This window comes from Polyodon spathula, chromosome 2 (assembly GCF_017654505.1).
Source record: "Polyodon spathula isolate WHYD16114869_AA chromosome 2, ASM1765450v1, whole genome shotgun sequence".
In the NCBI taxonomy this organism is placed as follows: domain Eukaryota; kingdom Metazoa; phylum Chordata; class Actinopteri; order Acipenseriformes; family Polyodontidae; genus Polyodon; species Polyodon spathula.
Window position 1 is genome coordinate 30,411,101 of NC_054535.1, and position 17,267 is coordinate 30,428,367.

At 40.8% G+C, this 17,267-nt stretch overlaps 1 protein-coding gene across 1 annotated transcript in view; it reads left to right on the forward strand.

Annotated features, from left to right (window-relative positions):
* gucy1b1 (guanylate cyclase 1 soluble subunit beta 1) overlaps nt 1–17,267 on the forward strand; it is a 35,049-nt gene that overhangs the window by 13,438 nt on the left and 4,344 nt on the right. Inside the window, exons 9-12 of the mRNA XM_041219625.1 lie at nt 988–1,121; nt 2,673–2,870; nt 8,869–9,106; nt 9,661–9,801. Coding sequence (XP_041075559.1) covers nt 988–1,121; nt 2,673–2,870; nt 8,869–9,106; nt 9,661–9,801 — 711 coding nt within the window. The remainder of the gene's footprint in view (nt 1–987; nt 1,122–2,672; nt 2,871–8,868; nt 9,107–9,660; nt 9,802–17,267) is intronic.

Consider the following 17,267-nt stretch of genomic DNA (forward strand, 5'->3'; position numbering starts at 1 on the left):
CACTGAAAGGAATGTCCTGCTCCAGGAACCTTCTACATTAAGCAAACCCTCTACACTGTTTGGGATCAACATCCCCTAAACTGACCTACTTCTGGGCTCCTGGAGTCCTGGCATCCTCACAATGACTCTGGTCTCTTCAAACAGTCTTTTTAAGTGGTCTAGAGTGGGTAAAGCTTTAAGCAGTGGAAGGGTTTTGTGTAGTAGTTCTCCGTGGAGTGGACACTCATCTGCTTAATGCCAACAGTCGTCTGCTCGTGTAGCCATGGCATTGCAGTAGCCTCGATCTGTGGCACAGACACTTTTTGAGCTGCGCGCAGGCTCCCCATGCCGGCTCCCCGGGCACACGCCCTAGCCAATCAGGACCTTCCTATCAACTCAGCAACAGGCAAGCTTACCTGCTCAATTAGTTGCCTAGCAACATGTCTCCTGTTGCGTGTCCCAGCTGCTTCCATAAAGGCACACATGCACTCAAGAACCAGTGACAGGGTACTCCCTGTCACAGTGCATATAAAAGTTGCTGTCTGAATTCTGAAGCACAGGGTGTGAGTCATGTAGATGTTGAACCTTTACTTTCTACTGTGTAGAGTAATATTGTTATTGAAAATATGAAAGGCGATATCTCTATAGAAAGTTTTATTACTGTGTTATCTTTTGGACAATAACTCTTCTCTCTTCATCTTAGTCACTGTTTTATATAAAACTTGCAGCAGTTTTAGTATTAAAGAACAGGTTTACATAAAACAAACAAAAAAAAGTTATAAGCGTGTTGATGGCAATAGATTTATCAAATTAAAAGTAATCAAAAGTCATGCCCCTTTCATTTGGTACTGCATAGGGTCACATCTATTGCATAAATTAATACTTTCTTTTGTCTAAAGAGAAATCCATTTTACATTAACATGGACCGAATATGGGTGTTTTGTAGGTCTGACTAAATATTTGAGTAAGTGTTATCACAAATTCCTCACAAAATATGTTTCTTCCAAGGAGGGTTTGCTGAATGTAGAAAAGTCAGAGTGTGAAGATGAGTTGACTGGTGCTGAAATCAGCTGCTTGCGGCTCAAGGGCCAGATGATCTACCTGCCTGAAGCTGACAACATCCTCTTGCTTTGTTCCCCCAGGTACGCTGCTCTTGAAGACTTGTGAGTGTGTTTGTGCCTCTTATTTGACGTGTATTTATGCAACCTTAAAGATGGTCTCATCTGAGCAATACAAAAAAGCTAGTTATTCATTTTACGTGTGCTGTTTGGGGAACCGACAGTGTGATTTCCAGCTCTCTGTGAATTTCTATGGGTATTTAGTGCAGGTGGTGCTGTTCTTCACTCGTCCTGAAGACCTGCTAGGATGCTTGTTCATTCCAGACCATGTGGTGTGCGTCACTTAAGAAAGTTTTTTTGTTTTTTTTGCATTCTGTTTAAATAGTGCTGCACAGGCTTTTTTTATTTGACTCATGAAGAGGTTCCTGTCTTAACCTTAAAAGCTTGATACCAATGTGACTTGGATGCTTCACTAAAAAAAAACAAAAAAAAAACACCTAAAAAACATCTTTCCACTGCAGTGGTTTACAGTAGGAATTGATTCAAGTATCTCTGACTTCATAATGTTTTTTTTTTTTACAACACAAAGGTGAACAGTGCGCCAGATAAGGTTTTGGTTTTGGGAGTAACTTACCCCTCTAATTTTAACACAGACAGAGTCAAATGTATTTTCAGGGGGTAAAATGCAACATTACCCTGAAGTCATGAGTAATCTCAATAAATACTGTACAATCTTTAATGGTAATTGGGTGGGCAATAAAAAAGAGCCTACCATTTTAACTGCAGTGTAACTTTGAACTACTATATAACCACGCCTGTGTTCTACAAGGTTTATTAGATGGTTCCAATTGGATTTGTAGATGGACTGGGGTGTTTACTCTTCAACCTGTGTAGCTTCGAATTTTTCTTATTCTTACTGTGATTGCCTGCAAAGACAACAGGGCTAGCCAGAGATTGGATAATGTGTGTTAGGTTGATTTTTTCTTGAGTACAGTTTCCTGGTAACTGAAGACATTGTATTCTGGGAGATGATAGAATCTGTTAGAATTCCAGACGAACAAGTTTGCCGCAGCTGTAATTTTAAACTTCCATTTGAATCAGCTCTTTTTCCTATCTGCATACATATTGCACGTGCAGAACCAGACTACCACATGTATCTATCTGTCTGTCTGTCTGTCTGTCTGTCTGTCTGTCTGTCTATCGATCTGTCTGTCTGTCTGTGTGTCTGTCTGTCTGACTATATCTGCCTGTCTGTCTGTCTGTCTGTGTGTCTGTCTGTATCTGTCTGTCTGTCTGTCTCTCTATCTATCTGTCTATATTTGTAGAGTTGTAGTTTGTGGTACAGTATATTCTACCAATAAGAGCAGATTAGGTAAGAGCAATAGGGTTCACACTCTTCCTGGTCTTTGTTGCACTTATACCCTAAATTACTTTTAAACCCAATTTAACCTTAAAGACCAAATATGTGCATCCCTGAACTAGGATAATTAGGGGTGTAGTATATTCCACGAACTATGATATTTAATTGCAATGATTACTAAAAATGAAATTTAAAACAAAAGTTTAAAAAAATGATGGCACCGCTAAAAGAGAAATGGTATTACTGCTAAAATGAAGGCGCATTCTTTATTATAGTGTGATGAATCTTGATGACCTGACCAGACGAGGACTGTATCTCAGTGACATCCCGTTACACGATGCCACGCGCGATCTCGTCCTCTTAGGGGAGCAGTTCAGGGAAGAGTACAAGCTGACCCAGGAGCTCGAAATCCTGACTGACAGACTTCAGCACACTCTCAGAGCGCTGGAGGATGAAAAGAAGAAGACAGACAGGTATTTAAATGAGTTTACCAAAAAAGACATCCACATTTTAAACAGCAACATCAAAAATTACACCAAATTGAAACAAGAAACAATATAGCTATTTAAATTATCCCTGGGCATCAGTTACAGATGACAGATTTAAGATTTATTAGTGAACAAATGGTGATAGCTTGGGATAATTATTAGAAATGTTGACTATTTTAAAATCTGTGCATTGTATGGGTCTGGAAGGGTGTGGGTATTCACTGTAACGGGAGACAGAAAAGTGTATTTGCAAACACAGCACAGGTGCCCAGTTTTATTTGTTTCTTTTTCTTTTGAAGTGATTTATTTTAACCCGCAGAGGGCACTGTTGTCAATGGCCTGAATACCAGTGATGGTAGACAGGTCCACAGGAATACCAACACAGCTAAACAGTTTAGTGCTGGTGCACTCACAAGTGCTGAAAAGAATAAAACAAAATGCGAAAGAAAAAGGGAAAATAAAACATAGTAATAAAACTACAAAACAAAAGTGCTGCTTACGCAGTGCCCCCACTGCCGCTATGCCGGTCAACATGGGTCAACGTCCTATGCTTGGCTATTCTCGATACACTGGGGTGGCCAGAGTTCCCCATATACCTACACACGTCCTCTCGGATACGTAATACTTTATTTTATATGGTCTACTTTCTCTAGGCTGGCTGTCTTCCTCAGCCGTGCTTGCCTATTTTAGTCGCTCGCTCCAACCCCTGGCGTTCATGCCTAGTCTATGTTTACACTGGCCTTCTGTCTCTGTGTATTCTCAGTCATGGCCACCAGAATGCATAACCAAGCTCAGTACTTATGGGCCGAGCAATCCCCCAAGGCCCGCCTCTTAGCCACTCAGAGAGAGGGAAAGCCCACACACCCTCTTCCCGTCCTCTCCATGTCATCGCCGTGACTGACAGGCGGATCTTATGAGACTGCTGCTCTCATTCTGCAGTACCACTCATGTGCCAGACCATCAGCACAGATCTCCCCTGTTACAGGGTCCTTTAAATTACAACACCAAGGTTCATGTTCCAGTCCATCACCAGGTCGCTCTCCTCCTGCCATGCCTGTGGTGCTGGAGACAGCGTGGCTTCTCTCACTGTTTATTTCTCCTCCTCCTCCTCAGGTATGAGACACTTTCTTTAAAATGAAAGAATACACTGTATGTACAAGTTTGTACAAGTTGCAAAGTAAAAGAAAAGGTGCGTGCTGTATATAATCGTGAATTTGTGTTTATAAGGGGTATTATATAATAACTAAGGCCCTGTGTTTTTCACGACTTGTTTTAAACCTCCAGATGTCGGTGTCGCCACCAGCTAAACTGATTGAAAGAATAATTAAGTAATCAACCCATAAAATTCCGGCTAATTAGAAAACACCCCCTAATTACAAGGGACAGTTTTTGCCATTCTAGAAATTGATGTGTTTAAAGAAAAAGCCTCGATAACAAATAGATGTACCAACAAACCCAAAAAGCATTTCTTTTAGAGATTGCATGCATCTTTATCCACCTGGTGTGCTGCACACTCATGGGTATAACTTATTTGGAAACTGTAAAGTTAGAATTCATCAGACATATATTAAAGTTGCAGAATTAATACGTACATACCAAGACCTGGCATAAGAGTTGCACAGCACAGATAGCAGAATAAGCTGTGTTGTTAAAACTTTTGAAAAATTGCTGAGTTACTATAACATGATCAATGCAGAATAAAAACATGTTTTATTTAACCAGCTCACAAGTTTCTGAAGGCAATGGATTTTAGACCCACAACATGTCTGTAGTTTGGATAAAGAACCCCTGCCGTTAGATGGTATTCCAGGGTTCAATGCTTACTGCAAATCAGAAATGGAGGGATACCAATTATTTGCAATAGATAATGGTAGTGGACTTTCTTTGACTGAATTTTATAGAAATGCAGAAGAACTTTTTCCCAATTTAGCATGAAAGGCTAAAGTATATTTGTCATTTGTTATCAATTCTGTGAATGCTGAAAAACGTGTTTCTTCATATGGAGACATTTTTACAGAGCAACGTCCATCCATGAAAGAAGACCGACTTAACCAGCTGACGATGCTTAAGTTTAATAGCAAAATATATAATGCACAAGAACTGAGAATGGATTTTTTTTGTCTTTCATGCAAACATAAGTAACACATTTTACATTATATTCAAAGAACAAAACAAAACCACTGATAACAAAAGAAAGAAAAATAAACACAATTTACTTATGTTACAGAATCTATCAAATGCCCAGATTCCAATAAATTGTTATAATATCTGTACTGTTCAGGGATCAGTGCCAGAAACTATGTCTGCCAGTGAGAACCAGGTATCAAGGGGGGGGAGAATAATAGAGGGGCTTCAGTGAGTTACAGGAAGATAATTCTATCTAGGGTTTATGATGTCGCAAACTATGAGACCGTTAGTTTGAGTAGTTTATAAACTGGCAAAACTGTCAACCTTTTGCTGCTTAGTAACTGTGACTCACTGATATGAATTAACACCTGTATACACAAAAGTAAAACAAAGCAGGGGTGTACCGTCAGGCAGAGTCCTGAAGTGGGTCGGGTTCGGGTCGTAATGTGAACTTCTACTGCGGTGTGCGGGTCAGGTTGTGAAGGCCCTGAGGTGCAATCAACCAAAAGAATATCCTGTTTTTTCTCCACGGCAGTCCAATCATGAGTGAGTAGAGGCGGGACATAGACCTTTGAAGGGTATTCCCTGTTTCACTTAAAGGTCTTGAGTGATTTTAACCAATGGGAGAGTCAGAGATCTGTCTTAGTTATGCAACTGTCCAACCATGGGTGAGAAGAGGTGGGACATAAATTGTTGAAGGTATTCCCTGTTTCAGTTGTAAGTAATGTGAGTATGGTTCTGTGTATAAAGTATCAAACTGTGTGTTTATCTCTACTGGTAAACAGCTTAGCTGTCTGGTGTATAGTCAGGGTGATCCTGAATGTTTAGTTAGTGATCGAAAAGAGCTAGGTGTTTATTTTGTATCTTTCTTTTTTTTAAATTAATTTTTAAATAATTTAGTCGTTGCCAATGATTTTACCCCATTTTTCTCCCCAATTTGGAATTGGCAATTGTGTTATTAATCCCGGTTCAACGCTGCAACCACTCAGTGACTCTGGAAATGGCGCCTTACACATGTGTCCTCCAAAAAGTGTCCCTGCCAAGCCGTCTTTTTCCGCACTGTGGATCCACGGCGAAGCCATCAGAGCTATAGCGCTGGAGGATGACACAAATCTGAATGGCTCCAGTGCAGACTCGCTGGCGCCCTATCAGCCACAGGGGTCGCTGGTGCGTGGTGAACCGTGGATTGCCCTGCCGACCTAAGCCCTCCCTACTTGGGCGTCGGAGTGAAGCCGTGAAACATATTGTGGCTGCATGTGTGGGCGCCCTTATAGACCCAGAAATAAAAATGGAAAGCTTAGAAGAATTGATCAAGCGGATCAATAAAAATACAGCTGCTCAGATGGAGCAGAACAGGAGACGGAGACAGGAGTGGGGGCTGCCGGATCCGGAGCTGACAGAGCTAGAGCTGCATCTCCAAAAGTGTGAGCTCCAGCAGAAGAAGCATCGCTGTCTGCAGCTCCAGAGGGAGAAGCATCGCTGTCTGCAGCTCCAGAGGGAGAAGCATCGCTGTCTGCAGGTCCAGAGGGAGAAGCATCGCTGTCTGCAGCTCCAGAGGGAGAAGCATCGCTGTCTGCAGCTCCAGAGGGAGAAGCATCGCTGTCTGCAGCTCCAGAGGGAGAAGCATCGCTGTCTGCAGCTCCAGAGGGAGAAGCATCGCCTTACTAGCATCATGGACACTTTGCCTGAATACCCGGACCTCCCTCCAGTTGACCTTGCTCCCAGGTCGCAGCACTGCCAGACAAAGTTGATTGCCTGGTCCCCTACTCCGCTCGCACTGAAGTCTCAGACGTCACGTCGTGGGAGTCAGACGTTGCATGCACTCCCCTTTCCTCCCACTGTGTTCCCCCTGAGGCTGCAGGCGTCACTGTGCAGGTCTACAGCCGCACACCTCTGTCTGCCATTCCTCGATCCCGGTTACCAGCCTGAGCTGCGGTCACCCTGGTTAAGCCATCTGGCTCCCTGCTTACCTTTTCTTGGTCCCAGCAAAAAGAAGATGGGACTTGATGGCGGGTGGTCCTTTTAAGTGTGGAGGAGAATGACCTTAGAATGGCCGATCAGGGGGAGGATGTTTAGTAGAACAGGGTGGGAATTAAAATCCTCCCTACCAAAAACACATGTAAATGTGTTTAATTACTGTTGATTATCACCTGCACATGGCAGTCATTGTAAATTAAAGCCAGGTGCAGAGTTTAAAAGGAAGACAGCCAGTCTGTTCGGGGCTGCTGAGTAGAAGGAAGCAGAAGGGTGTGCTCTGTTTCTGAGCAGTTAGAAATGTAAGTAATGTGTGTATGGTTGTTATTATAAAGAATAATATTGTCATTGTCTACTGGTAAACAGCTTAGCTGTCCAGTGTATAGTCAGGGTAATCCTAAATGCTTAGTTACTGCGCAAAAAGGTGTTTATTTTGTTTTTGTTTATTTTGTATTAAACATATGCCTAGGTGCTAAAAACTGAATTCCTATGTTGGGAATATATATATATATATATATATGTTTATGGCACTTCCCTTGCATTTTTAGTTTGTGTAAATGTATGTCCAGCCCCTAATGAGTCCCTACTTGCTGGCATGAGTAAGTGCCATTTGCTTCTCCTTCCTAGAAGCCTACTGGAAAGTGATGTTGATGTGCGTTCGAGAGTCTGAGCATAACACAATCACTGTCAACCATTTTTAAACTGAATGAAGTGATGATTTGACCTCTTCAAAGACCCTGCAGTTGTGAGGTGTGAAAATAGCAGCTCACTCCATGGGCTAAAAGGGCCCATTGAAAGCACTGAATCTCCACATAGTCAGAGTTAAAATGATTAAGGGCTTGACCCTGACAAAATTTGTGAGAAGGGAATTACATTAAACTAGCTAGTTAGCTGGTAGGTGCAAGCGTTAACAGAGGTTTTTGGAGCTAAAGAAAATTCGAGCTGAGCCTTTCATGTTGATATTGCACTAAAAAACGTGAGAGCTCAGCTGCACAACATGCTGGGTACCTGCAGTACAGCAGTCAGAATATAACAAGTAAAGACAAGCATGATCTGTTATGAATAAAGTTATGGTTGTTATATATGTAATAATTTATTAAAATGTAAATAACTTGGCTTGCAGTCTAAATACATGAGGTATTATTTCAACATGTTTACAGGGATTATGTTCAATGTCTATGAAATCCTCATGCAACACCTAACACCCACCTTTTAGCTGACTTTAATTGCACTCTGACTAAGTTTTATCTGCTTCACGTGACTGAGAAATGAGTCCTGATGCTGCTTGTGACCATGCATAGGTACTTGCTGCCAAGTGCCAAAGGAGAGATGTTACTTAACTGTTCAACAGCAGCTTAGTAATTTATCAAATCTGTTAGAAACTATTGCCTAAATTAAAACTTGAGCATTTCTAGTGCATATCTTGCTTGGTACAATGTGTTAAAATGTGTTAATTAACCACAGCTTTAATTATTTTTTACTGTTGGAGCATATCATTACTGGAAGCAAGTGCTTTTCAGCTACTCAGACTCACATCTTAGCATTGCTACTGTTCATAATACAAATATCCACGAGTGACTTGCCATAACCTCCACGAGTCGTTGAGGTTGAGTGCCTTAGTGAATTTGCTCAGACTGTCATTGCATTGAGCTTTTAAACCTGTGCATTACATGAGCTGAAATGCCTCCGTAATTTCAATGTAATGAAAAAGCAATAGAGGGCATCATTCTTTTTTGTGTAGAATGTAGATATACTGGCAGTACATTAATTATCTCTTAAAAAAAAGACCTTTGACAATAAATGTACTTTTTGTGTGTGCAGGTCATGAATATTCTGTTTAACAACGTGTAACAAAGACTGATAGGCTTTTCTGTTTTTCTAGGCTGCTGTATTCAGTTCTTCCACCTTCTGTGGCCAATGAGTTGAGACACAAACGTCCTGTTCCAGCAAAGCGATATGACAATGTGACAATCCTCTTCAGTGGCATTGTGGGATTCAATGCCTTCTGCAGCAAGCATGCATCAGCCGAGGGAGCCATTAAAATTGTCAACCTCTTAAATGACCTTTACACAAGGTTTGACATTCTGACAGATTCACGAAAGAATCCCTATGTTTACAAGGTAAGAGACGGACATCACTATAATGAGTCTCAGTTTCAAACATCAAAGACGGTTTATAACAAATGGACAGGTGTTAACAGTGATAGCAGAAAACACTGGTGTATTAGAAAAGAACAGATATTATTATTTTATGTTGTGGCTTCATGAAAATATTTGTAAATAATGTGGTAATGATACGCTGTGATTAGAATTTCTCAACAAGATCAGAATGGAACACCCACTAACCTAATTTCACTTTCTTTTATACCTTAGTACCTTTGCCAGTATGATTTTGTTTTCAAATCCTATTCATTATTTTAAAAATATTTTTTTTCCTCCTCAATTTCCTCTTTTACAATGTGTACCAAATAAGCTAATCTATAACTTATATCAATAATATATTATATTGGTGTCCAGTACCCCCAGCACCCCCCCTTAATCAGTTCAGAATCCAGAATCCAGTGCTAGACATGCAGTGTCAGGCCTGGTTGCAAGACAAATGTTTCATTAAACCTATGAATTTGTGTCAGTGAGAAGGCTGAAGGCTACTGTCAACTTATGCATCACTTTGACAGGTGGAGACTGTGGGTGACAAGTACATGACTGTGAGTGGTCTACCAGAGCCATGCACCCATCACGCTCAGTCTATCTGCCACCTGGCCCTGGACATGATGGAGATAGCGGGGCAGGTCAAGGTTGATGGAGAGCCAGTACAGGTATGGAAAAGCTGTGGGTGACTACTTTTTTTTTTTTTTTAAAAGGCCGTTTCTTTTCTTTCTATAAACTTTGAGTTTTACACTTAAATGAAACAGACACATTCGCGTTGTCAAGCCAATCAGTTAATTTAACCTGTTGAACCCTGGAGGAAAGCCTGGTTATTCTCCATCTGGACTTGCTGGGCCTCTGACCAGTGATGGTCGATGAAGCTTTCTGTGATTTCCCAGCCAAGATCTGTAACTTGGTGAGGCTCCCCTACACAAATGATATGTGACACACTGGGGAGTTTATTTATGATAAAACCTGTATAAAAAACTACCAATCTAAGTTTGTGTTAAAATAAACATAAGGCTAATAAAATATGTTGTGGTGACATTAAGGTTTAGAACATATTTTAACACACATAGGGGTAGTTTGCTGCAGCAGAGGGAGCTCGAAGGATAACGTCTATACATGCAAGGGTGCAAAAGTCATCTGTACAATGCATTCTGTTCTGTATTAATTTTACCTATTTTAATACTGTTATATATATATATATATATATATATATATATATATATATATATATATATATATATATATATAAGAGAAAGCCAGTTTAATCCAATCAGATTCTGTAGTGGGGCCCCAACTTTCACCCCCAAAAAGCTTTTCATAATCATACAGTAGCCCCTCGCTAAACCGGACATGTTTCTCTGACATAAGGAGTTGTTGGGTTTAAAAACAATACAATAATATCTTGCTGTGGCAAAGTGCCCACTCCTATGTGTATTTTGTGTTGTGTGTTAATGTTGGTGTATAGCCATTGGTACACGGGATATAAACGGGTCTGTGTAACATGAGTGTTTAAAATGTATATTTGTATTTAGGCACGAGGATTGCACAGCACTTCACATGCAAGTAAAACAATAATATGTGAGCACGGGGAATTGCACTTTATTAATTCACGTGCAGTTGTACCGCGACTCCAGTTGAATGATTGATTAACAATCGAGTCTTGGTACAGCTGCATAAAAGCTGCATGTTTTCACCCACTCGGGGTTGGGTGTTCGGTGAGTGGAGAACGGCATTGGAGACGGAGGTAATAAATAATAAAATAATAACGTAAAGTTAAAATATCTGCTCACTGTGTTTTGTGTAGTGTTAGTCCGTTTTGTTTGTCTCTTTTGTTTTGGTGAATGTGCCGTGTCCTGTGTTTTTGTGTTTGTTACAACAGTTTATTTTATGGCTGTCTGATCATTTATTAAATGTTGAGCAACACCATCTGTCATTTATTTCCTGTTTCTGGTCTGACGTCACCACTGCGGTCGTCTTTGTGACACTTGCCCACATACATTTACAGTTCTTGATGCATTTTAAATAGAAATCATTGAGCTGAAATAACACTAATGTGTGTTGGGTAGGCTTTATGTAAAATATTATCTGTAAAAATTATGTAAAATATAAATCTGTACAGTAGGCCTGTACAGTATACAGTACAATATTAAAATCAAATGAATACCTAGAGCACTTTCTTTTTACTTTAGCCTACTGGTAACACAAAATAAATCATGCTGCTGCACTGTACTGATTGGTGTACAATGTGAATAAATAATTATTTTAAATTGAAACTACATGATTTTAGGGTTTTTTATTTTATTGTAATTATTATTATTCTTATCTTGACCTACTTTAGTAGCCTAGACAGTTAACACACAATAGATCATGGTCCTATGCAGATGCTCAGAATGAAAGCATGTGTGCAGTCTATTGCTCTCAACACACTGGGAAAACCAGAAATGTCTTAGAAGTTAGTTTTTAAGGCTTGTAAGTGCACCCTGACTTTAGTGAAAATTAGGTACTCAAAAATGCATTGAGCACAACTGGCAACGCACGATAAAAAGCGGACTGGGAAATGCCAGCAACAAATGCGACTGTTTAAAATGTGCTTTTTTTGACTGCTGCTTTAGTACATCTCATTATAATGTTTGTGAACCCTCATTTGCACTCCACCCTCTTTTTGCAAATTTATGCAGGAACGCCCATAATTACATATTCATCTAAGGTTGAACCCCAAAGAAAAACTGCTGCCGCAAAGCATTCCCTAAAAAGTCGCTAACAGCATTGCGCTTGTTTAGTACATTTCATTATTTGAGATATTACAGGGAGTTTGCTTGATTGTCAAATTTAATGCTTAGAGAACTTACTTTATTGGATTAGTTGGTGCTGCAGTCTTTTACTTTTGAAGGCCTGGGTTCAAATACGTCTCAGATCTATCCAAGAAAGAGTATTATTATGCTGCTGATTATATCAATCAATCATTCTTTATTTTATATAGCGTCTTTCGTAGTGGACCACCATCACAAAGTGCTTTACAAGATACAGTAAAACACAATGTGTAATACATTAAATGCAGTGAAAAACAAAACATAATACATTCACTACAAGGCTAGGATGTGAAAATTCTAAAACATTGTGGATGTGTGTGTCATATAGAATCATAAGAAGATACAGTGAAAGTTCAGAAGTAGCAGAGACACAACAGTATGCGTGTGTCATATAGAATCATGAGAATAAGATACACTGAAAAATCAGAAGTAGCAAAGACAGAACAGCTAATAACAGGTATCAGGCTTAAAGAGCGCAAGGATTTTGGTATAATTGGGTTTTAATAATAATAATAATAATAATAATAATAATAATAATAATAATAATAATAATATCTTTATTTTTATATAGCAGCTTTCATAGTAGACCACCATCACAAAGCGCTTTTACAGAGGTAGGCTGTGATAAGTTGTCTGTTTATGAAATCTTCTTGTGTGCGTGCTTGTGTGCTTGCTTTTGTCTTGTCCACCCAAGATGCTTTTAGGAAGACTTGCACCATATGCAGTAAAATACAGGGTCTACATGTAACTTACAATGGAGAGAGTTATGGTGTGCCTGGATATTGTGATGTGCTGATATCACAACGGCTGTGGGCATTGTTTCATCACTTCACAAATACCATCATTCAATTATAAAATGACATTTATCCTCTTTACTTACTAAAATACTAATTCGGCACTCACACTCTTTGATATTGATTTTCATTTGGGTGTCTTTCCACTGTTTTAAAAAAGAATGTTCTGTTGAGCAGTGCTGTTTGCAGGTGTGGGTGTGTGGAAGGGGTGTGGGTAATTCACTGACTAAGAGACAGACAGATGTAATTGAAAACACCACACAGGTGCCCAGTTTTATTTTTTAGACCAGTTCTTATTTTTTTCCGGCAGAGGGCACTGTTGGCCGTGGGCTGTCTATCAACGATGATAGACAGCACCACGGAAATACCACAGCTGGTACGCGAACAGCAAGTGCACTCGCAGGTGCTCAAAGAAATAATAATGAAAACAGCAGGCGAAAAGAACAAGGGAAAATAAAACAGTAATAAAACTACAAATAAAAGGTGCTGCACTCAGCAGCGTTATCCCGGTCGCCGCTACCCGCACGACCCAGATCACCGTTCTACTCTGTCGGCTCCCTGCCTGCTCTACACAATAGTTCGGGGTCTGCCCAAGGGTTCCCCACTGTCACTCTCTGACTTGTTCGCTGTTCTCAGCTGGTCTCTCCGTCCTCGACCAGCGCTTCCGCACACACACAGCGCATCTACAAAGGCAGACCTGAGGAAACAGCAGAGCATTTTTTATATAGGGCTAGCAATCTGCCAAGACTCGCCTCTCAGCTATTCAGAGAGGGGGAAAGTCCACACACCTACCTTCCCACCTCCCCTTGTCACTGCCATGACTCACAGGCGGTTGTTGGAAGGCTGCCGCCCTCTTCCTGCAGTACTGTGAACACGCCAGCAGAGTCAGCACAGATCTCTCCCTGCTACAGGGTGTGTGAGATATTATTTTACAAACAATAATAATAACTTTTCACTCCATGTGTAATAAATTTAAATGTTACTAGAGAATATTGGATTGATTGATAAGAACAGTTGCAAAAAACTGTGATTGCTATAATGGTAATGAAAGAGGGTGGAGCGGATGTTTGTATTGAGGGAGGAGCTAGTCTCTACTTTTTTTGCTCTATGTCATTTCCAGAGTGGATGAAGGACCATTTGAATTTGAACGGTTGAAAAAGTGATGGCTTATTATAGAACAGTTTGGTTGAAATAATATTTAGATTTACCTATATATACTGTATAATATATATATATATATATATATATATATACAGCATGGAGAGACAGCTGACAGGAGGAAAGAGACCCCATTGGGGCTGGCAAGGGCTAGCTACCCTGGTCGGCAGTATCCAGTTCTTTGTTTTTAAAGGTAGACAGGATGCTGGAGACACCCGCCTAAGGCTTCTAAGAAATTAAAGACAAAATTACCCCTAGAGTCTGCGAGAGCAGGGGCGGAAGATGACTCAACGTTGGATAACACGGTTAATGATTTAGGAAAGGAAATGGATATGAGAAAGGAGAGTACTTCACAAAAGACTAGTTCAAGATATGCAGTTAGGAAAGACATGGAACTCCAGGTTTGTGTCTGCGGCTGGAGCAAGGCGACAACAGTCAGGGGTTTGAAGATTCATCAAGGGAGAATGAAATGCTTGAGGTAGAAGGGACAAGGGCCTCGCATTGATCAGTCGAATGAAATCCAGTGACAGGAAGCAAACCACAGTTCTCAGGATATCAGCACCCCTGTCATAGATGTGAGGAGGACTTATGTGGATAAAACTAGTGATGAACATAATGATCCTTACGAACCCAGTCAGACGAACCAGCGTAAGAGAGAAAAGAACCTCAACGGGCACAAGCCTGGAGTTAAATGGCCAAGAGCTTGTGAGAAAACTAGGACACAGTAAACACGGATCTCTGTTTTACTTTGGAAAGGTTAAATGGAACAGTTGAAAAGAAGCTGGATAAATTTGGGGACATCACCTAAGCATATGGAAGCAAAAGGTTTGGAATTTAAAAAAGGCAGGAAAAAGTACAAACTATTCCTGGAAAGTCTAGACAGCAGCAGGAGATTGAACGCTTAGTTAGAGAAAGGAGGCAGTTGAGGAGCAATGGAGAAAAGCAGAACAAAGTCAGAAGGAGGGACTCAATCTGTTACAAAGGGTCATAAAAGATAGGCTTGCAACATTCCGCAGAGCTGAGCGCCTACGAAAACGCTACAAAAAGAAAAAGCATGCGAGAACTAACTTTTATAAAGAGCCATTCAAATTTGTAAAGAAGATATTCATCAGTGAGAAAAATGGCACACTAAAATCATCTAAGTTTGAGCTGGAGAGATATTTGGAGGAAACACATACAGATTCAAAAAGGCAGGAGCCTGTGTCAATTCCTTCAGACATTCCATCAATCAATCCACCCGAATACCAAATGGAGGACTGTGCACCTAAGTGGAAAGAAGTAGAGCAAGCTGTGAAAAAAGGGTATCATCATCTCCAGGGCCTAATGGAGTTCCATACAGAGTGTACAAGAGTGCTTCTGGAGTTCTATGAATCCTGTGGAAATTTATAGAAGTTGCATGGGAAAAACGTGTTCTAAGCATCCTGGGAAACCTGGAATGCCTGCTTTTTGTACTGAAGTGTCAATGAAGCAGTTCTTTAATAGGTAGGTTGACAATCTCTGCGCAATAATGCTGAAGAAAATCTTGCCTTCTACGTTTAATAGGGAAATAGGACGAAACTGACCGATGCTTGTAGAATCCTTTTCTTTTGGTATAAAGACTCCACCTGCTCAGCGCCATGCTCTTGGTACAACCTATCAGCGTAATCTGGCAACAAATTCGGTCAGCAAAAAAGGAGAGGAAGCAGCTCCATGTGACATTCCTGGATTTGGCTAATGCATATGGTTCAGTGCCACATGAACTTCTTTGGGCAGCATTTTATATTTTTAATGCACCAATGACAATAACAAATTTAGTGAAAGCCTACTTTGGAGATTTGAAATTTAGTTTTTCATCTTCAGAATTCAGCATTACATGGCAATGCCTAGAAGTTGGAATAATGGCAGGATGTACCATTTCTCCATTGGCTTTTACCATGGCAATGGAAGTAATTATTAGGGCATCAAAATGGGTAGTGGGAGGAGAGCGATTGGCATCTGGAATGCGACTACCACCAATTCGAGCATACATGGATTGCATGACAACAGTGACTACAACCGTAACCTGCACTAATCGGTTATTGGGCAAATTAAGCAATAACATTGAATGGGCACGAATGCAATTCAAGCCCACTAAATCAAGGGGCAGCTCTATAATTAAAGGCAAAGTAGTACATAAAAGGTTCTACATTAATGGTGAGGCAATACCAACAGTGTCCGAGAAGCCAGTGAAAAGTCTAGGGAGGTGGTGTGACGGGGATCTAAAGGACACAGTTTGTGTGGGAGAAGTTAGACAACAAGCAGTGGAAGGGTTGAAGAGCACAGACAGCAGCACTTTACCAGGCAAACTGAAACTCTGGTGCTTTCAGTTTGGTCTACTGCCAAGACTGCTGTGACCACTGACAGTGTATGAGATTTCCTTGACAACAGTTGAGAAGCTGGAAGCTTTAATCAGTTCATATGTCAGGAAATGGTTGGGAGTTCCATGCTGCCTCAGCAGAGTGGGACTTTATGGTAAAGGAATACTGCAGTTACCAATCTCTGCTCTAACCGAGGAGTTTAAGTGTGCGAAAGTCCGTTTGGAAATAGATTCAGGGCAACCTTGTACTTGGCTTGATTCATGCGCCCTTCACAAAGACAAATCTGCCCGATTCCAGCCTTGCTGAAGCACCCCCAGATGAGTGCAGTTTTTAGCTTTGCCCAACACCTGGTCATCTGATGGTTAGACGGAGACCTGGAGAGGCCTACAAGCCACAGTGTCTCGCACCCACTGTGAAATGTGGTGGAGGATCGGTGATGATCTGGGGGTGCTTCAGCAAGGCTGGAATCGGGCAGCTTTGGCATGAATCAAGCCAAGTACAAGGTTGTCCTGGAAGAAAACTTGCTTCTTTCTGCACTGACAATGTTCCCCAACTCTGAGGATTGGTTTTTCCAGCAAGACAATGCTCCATGCCACACAGCCAGGTCAATCAAGGTGTGGATGGAGGACCACCAGATCAAGACCCTGTCATGGCCAGCCCAATCTCTAGACCTGAACCCCATTGAAAACCTCTGGAATGTGATCAAGAGGAAGATGGATGGTCACAAGCCATCAAACAAAGCCGAGCTGCTTGAATTTTTGCGCCAGGAGTGGCATAAAGTCACCCAACATCAATGTGAAAGACTGGTGGAGAGCATGCCAAGACGCATGAAAGCTGTGCTTGAAAATCAGGGTTATTCCACCAAATATTGATTTCTGAACTCTTCCTAAGTTAAAACATTAGTATTGTGTTGTTTAAAAATGAATATGAACTTATTTTCTTTGCATTATTCGAGGTCTGACAACACTGCATCTTTTTTGTTATTTTGACCAGTTGTCATTTTCTGCAAATAAATGCTCTAAATGACAAT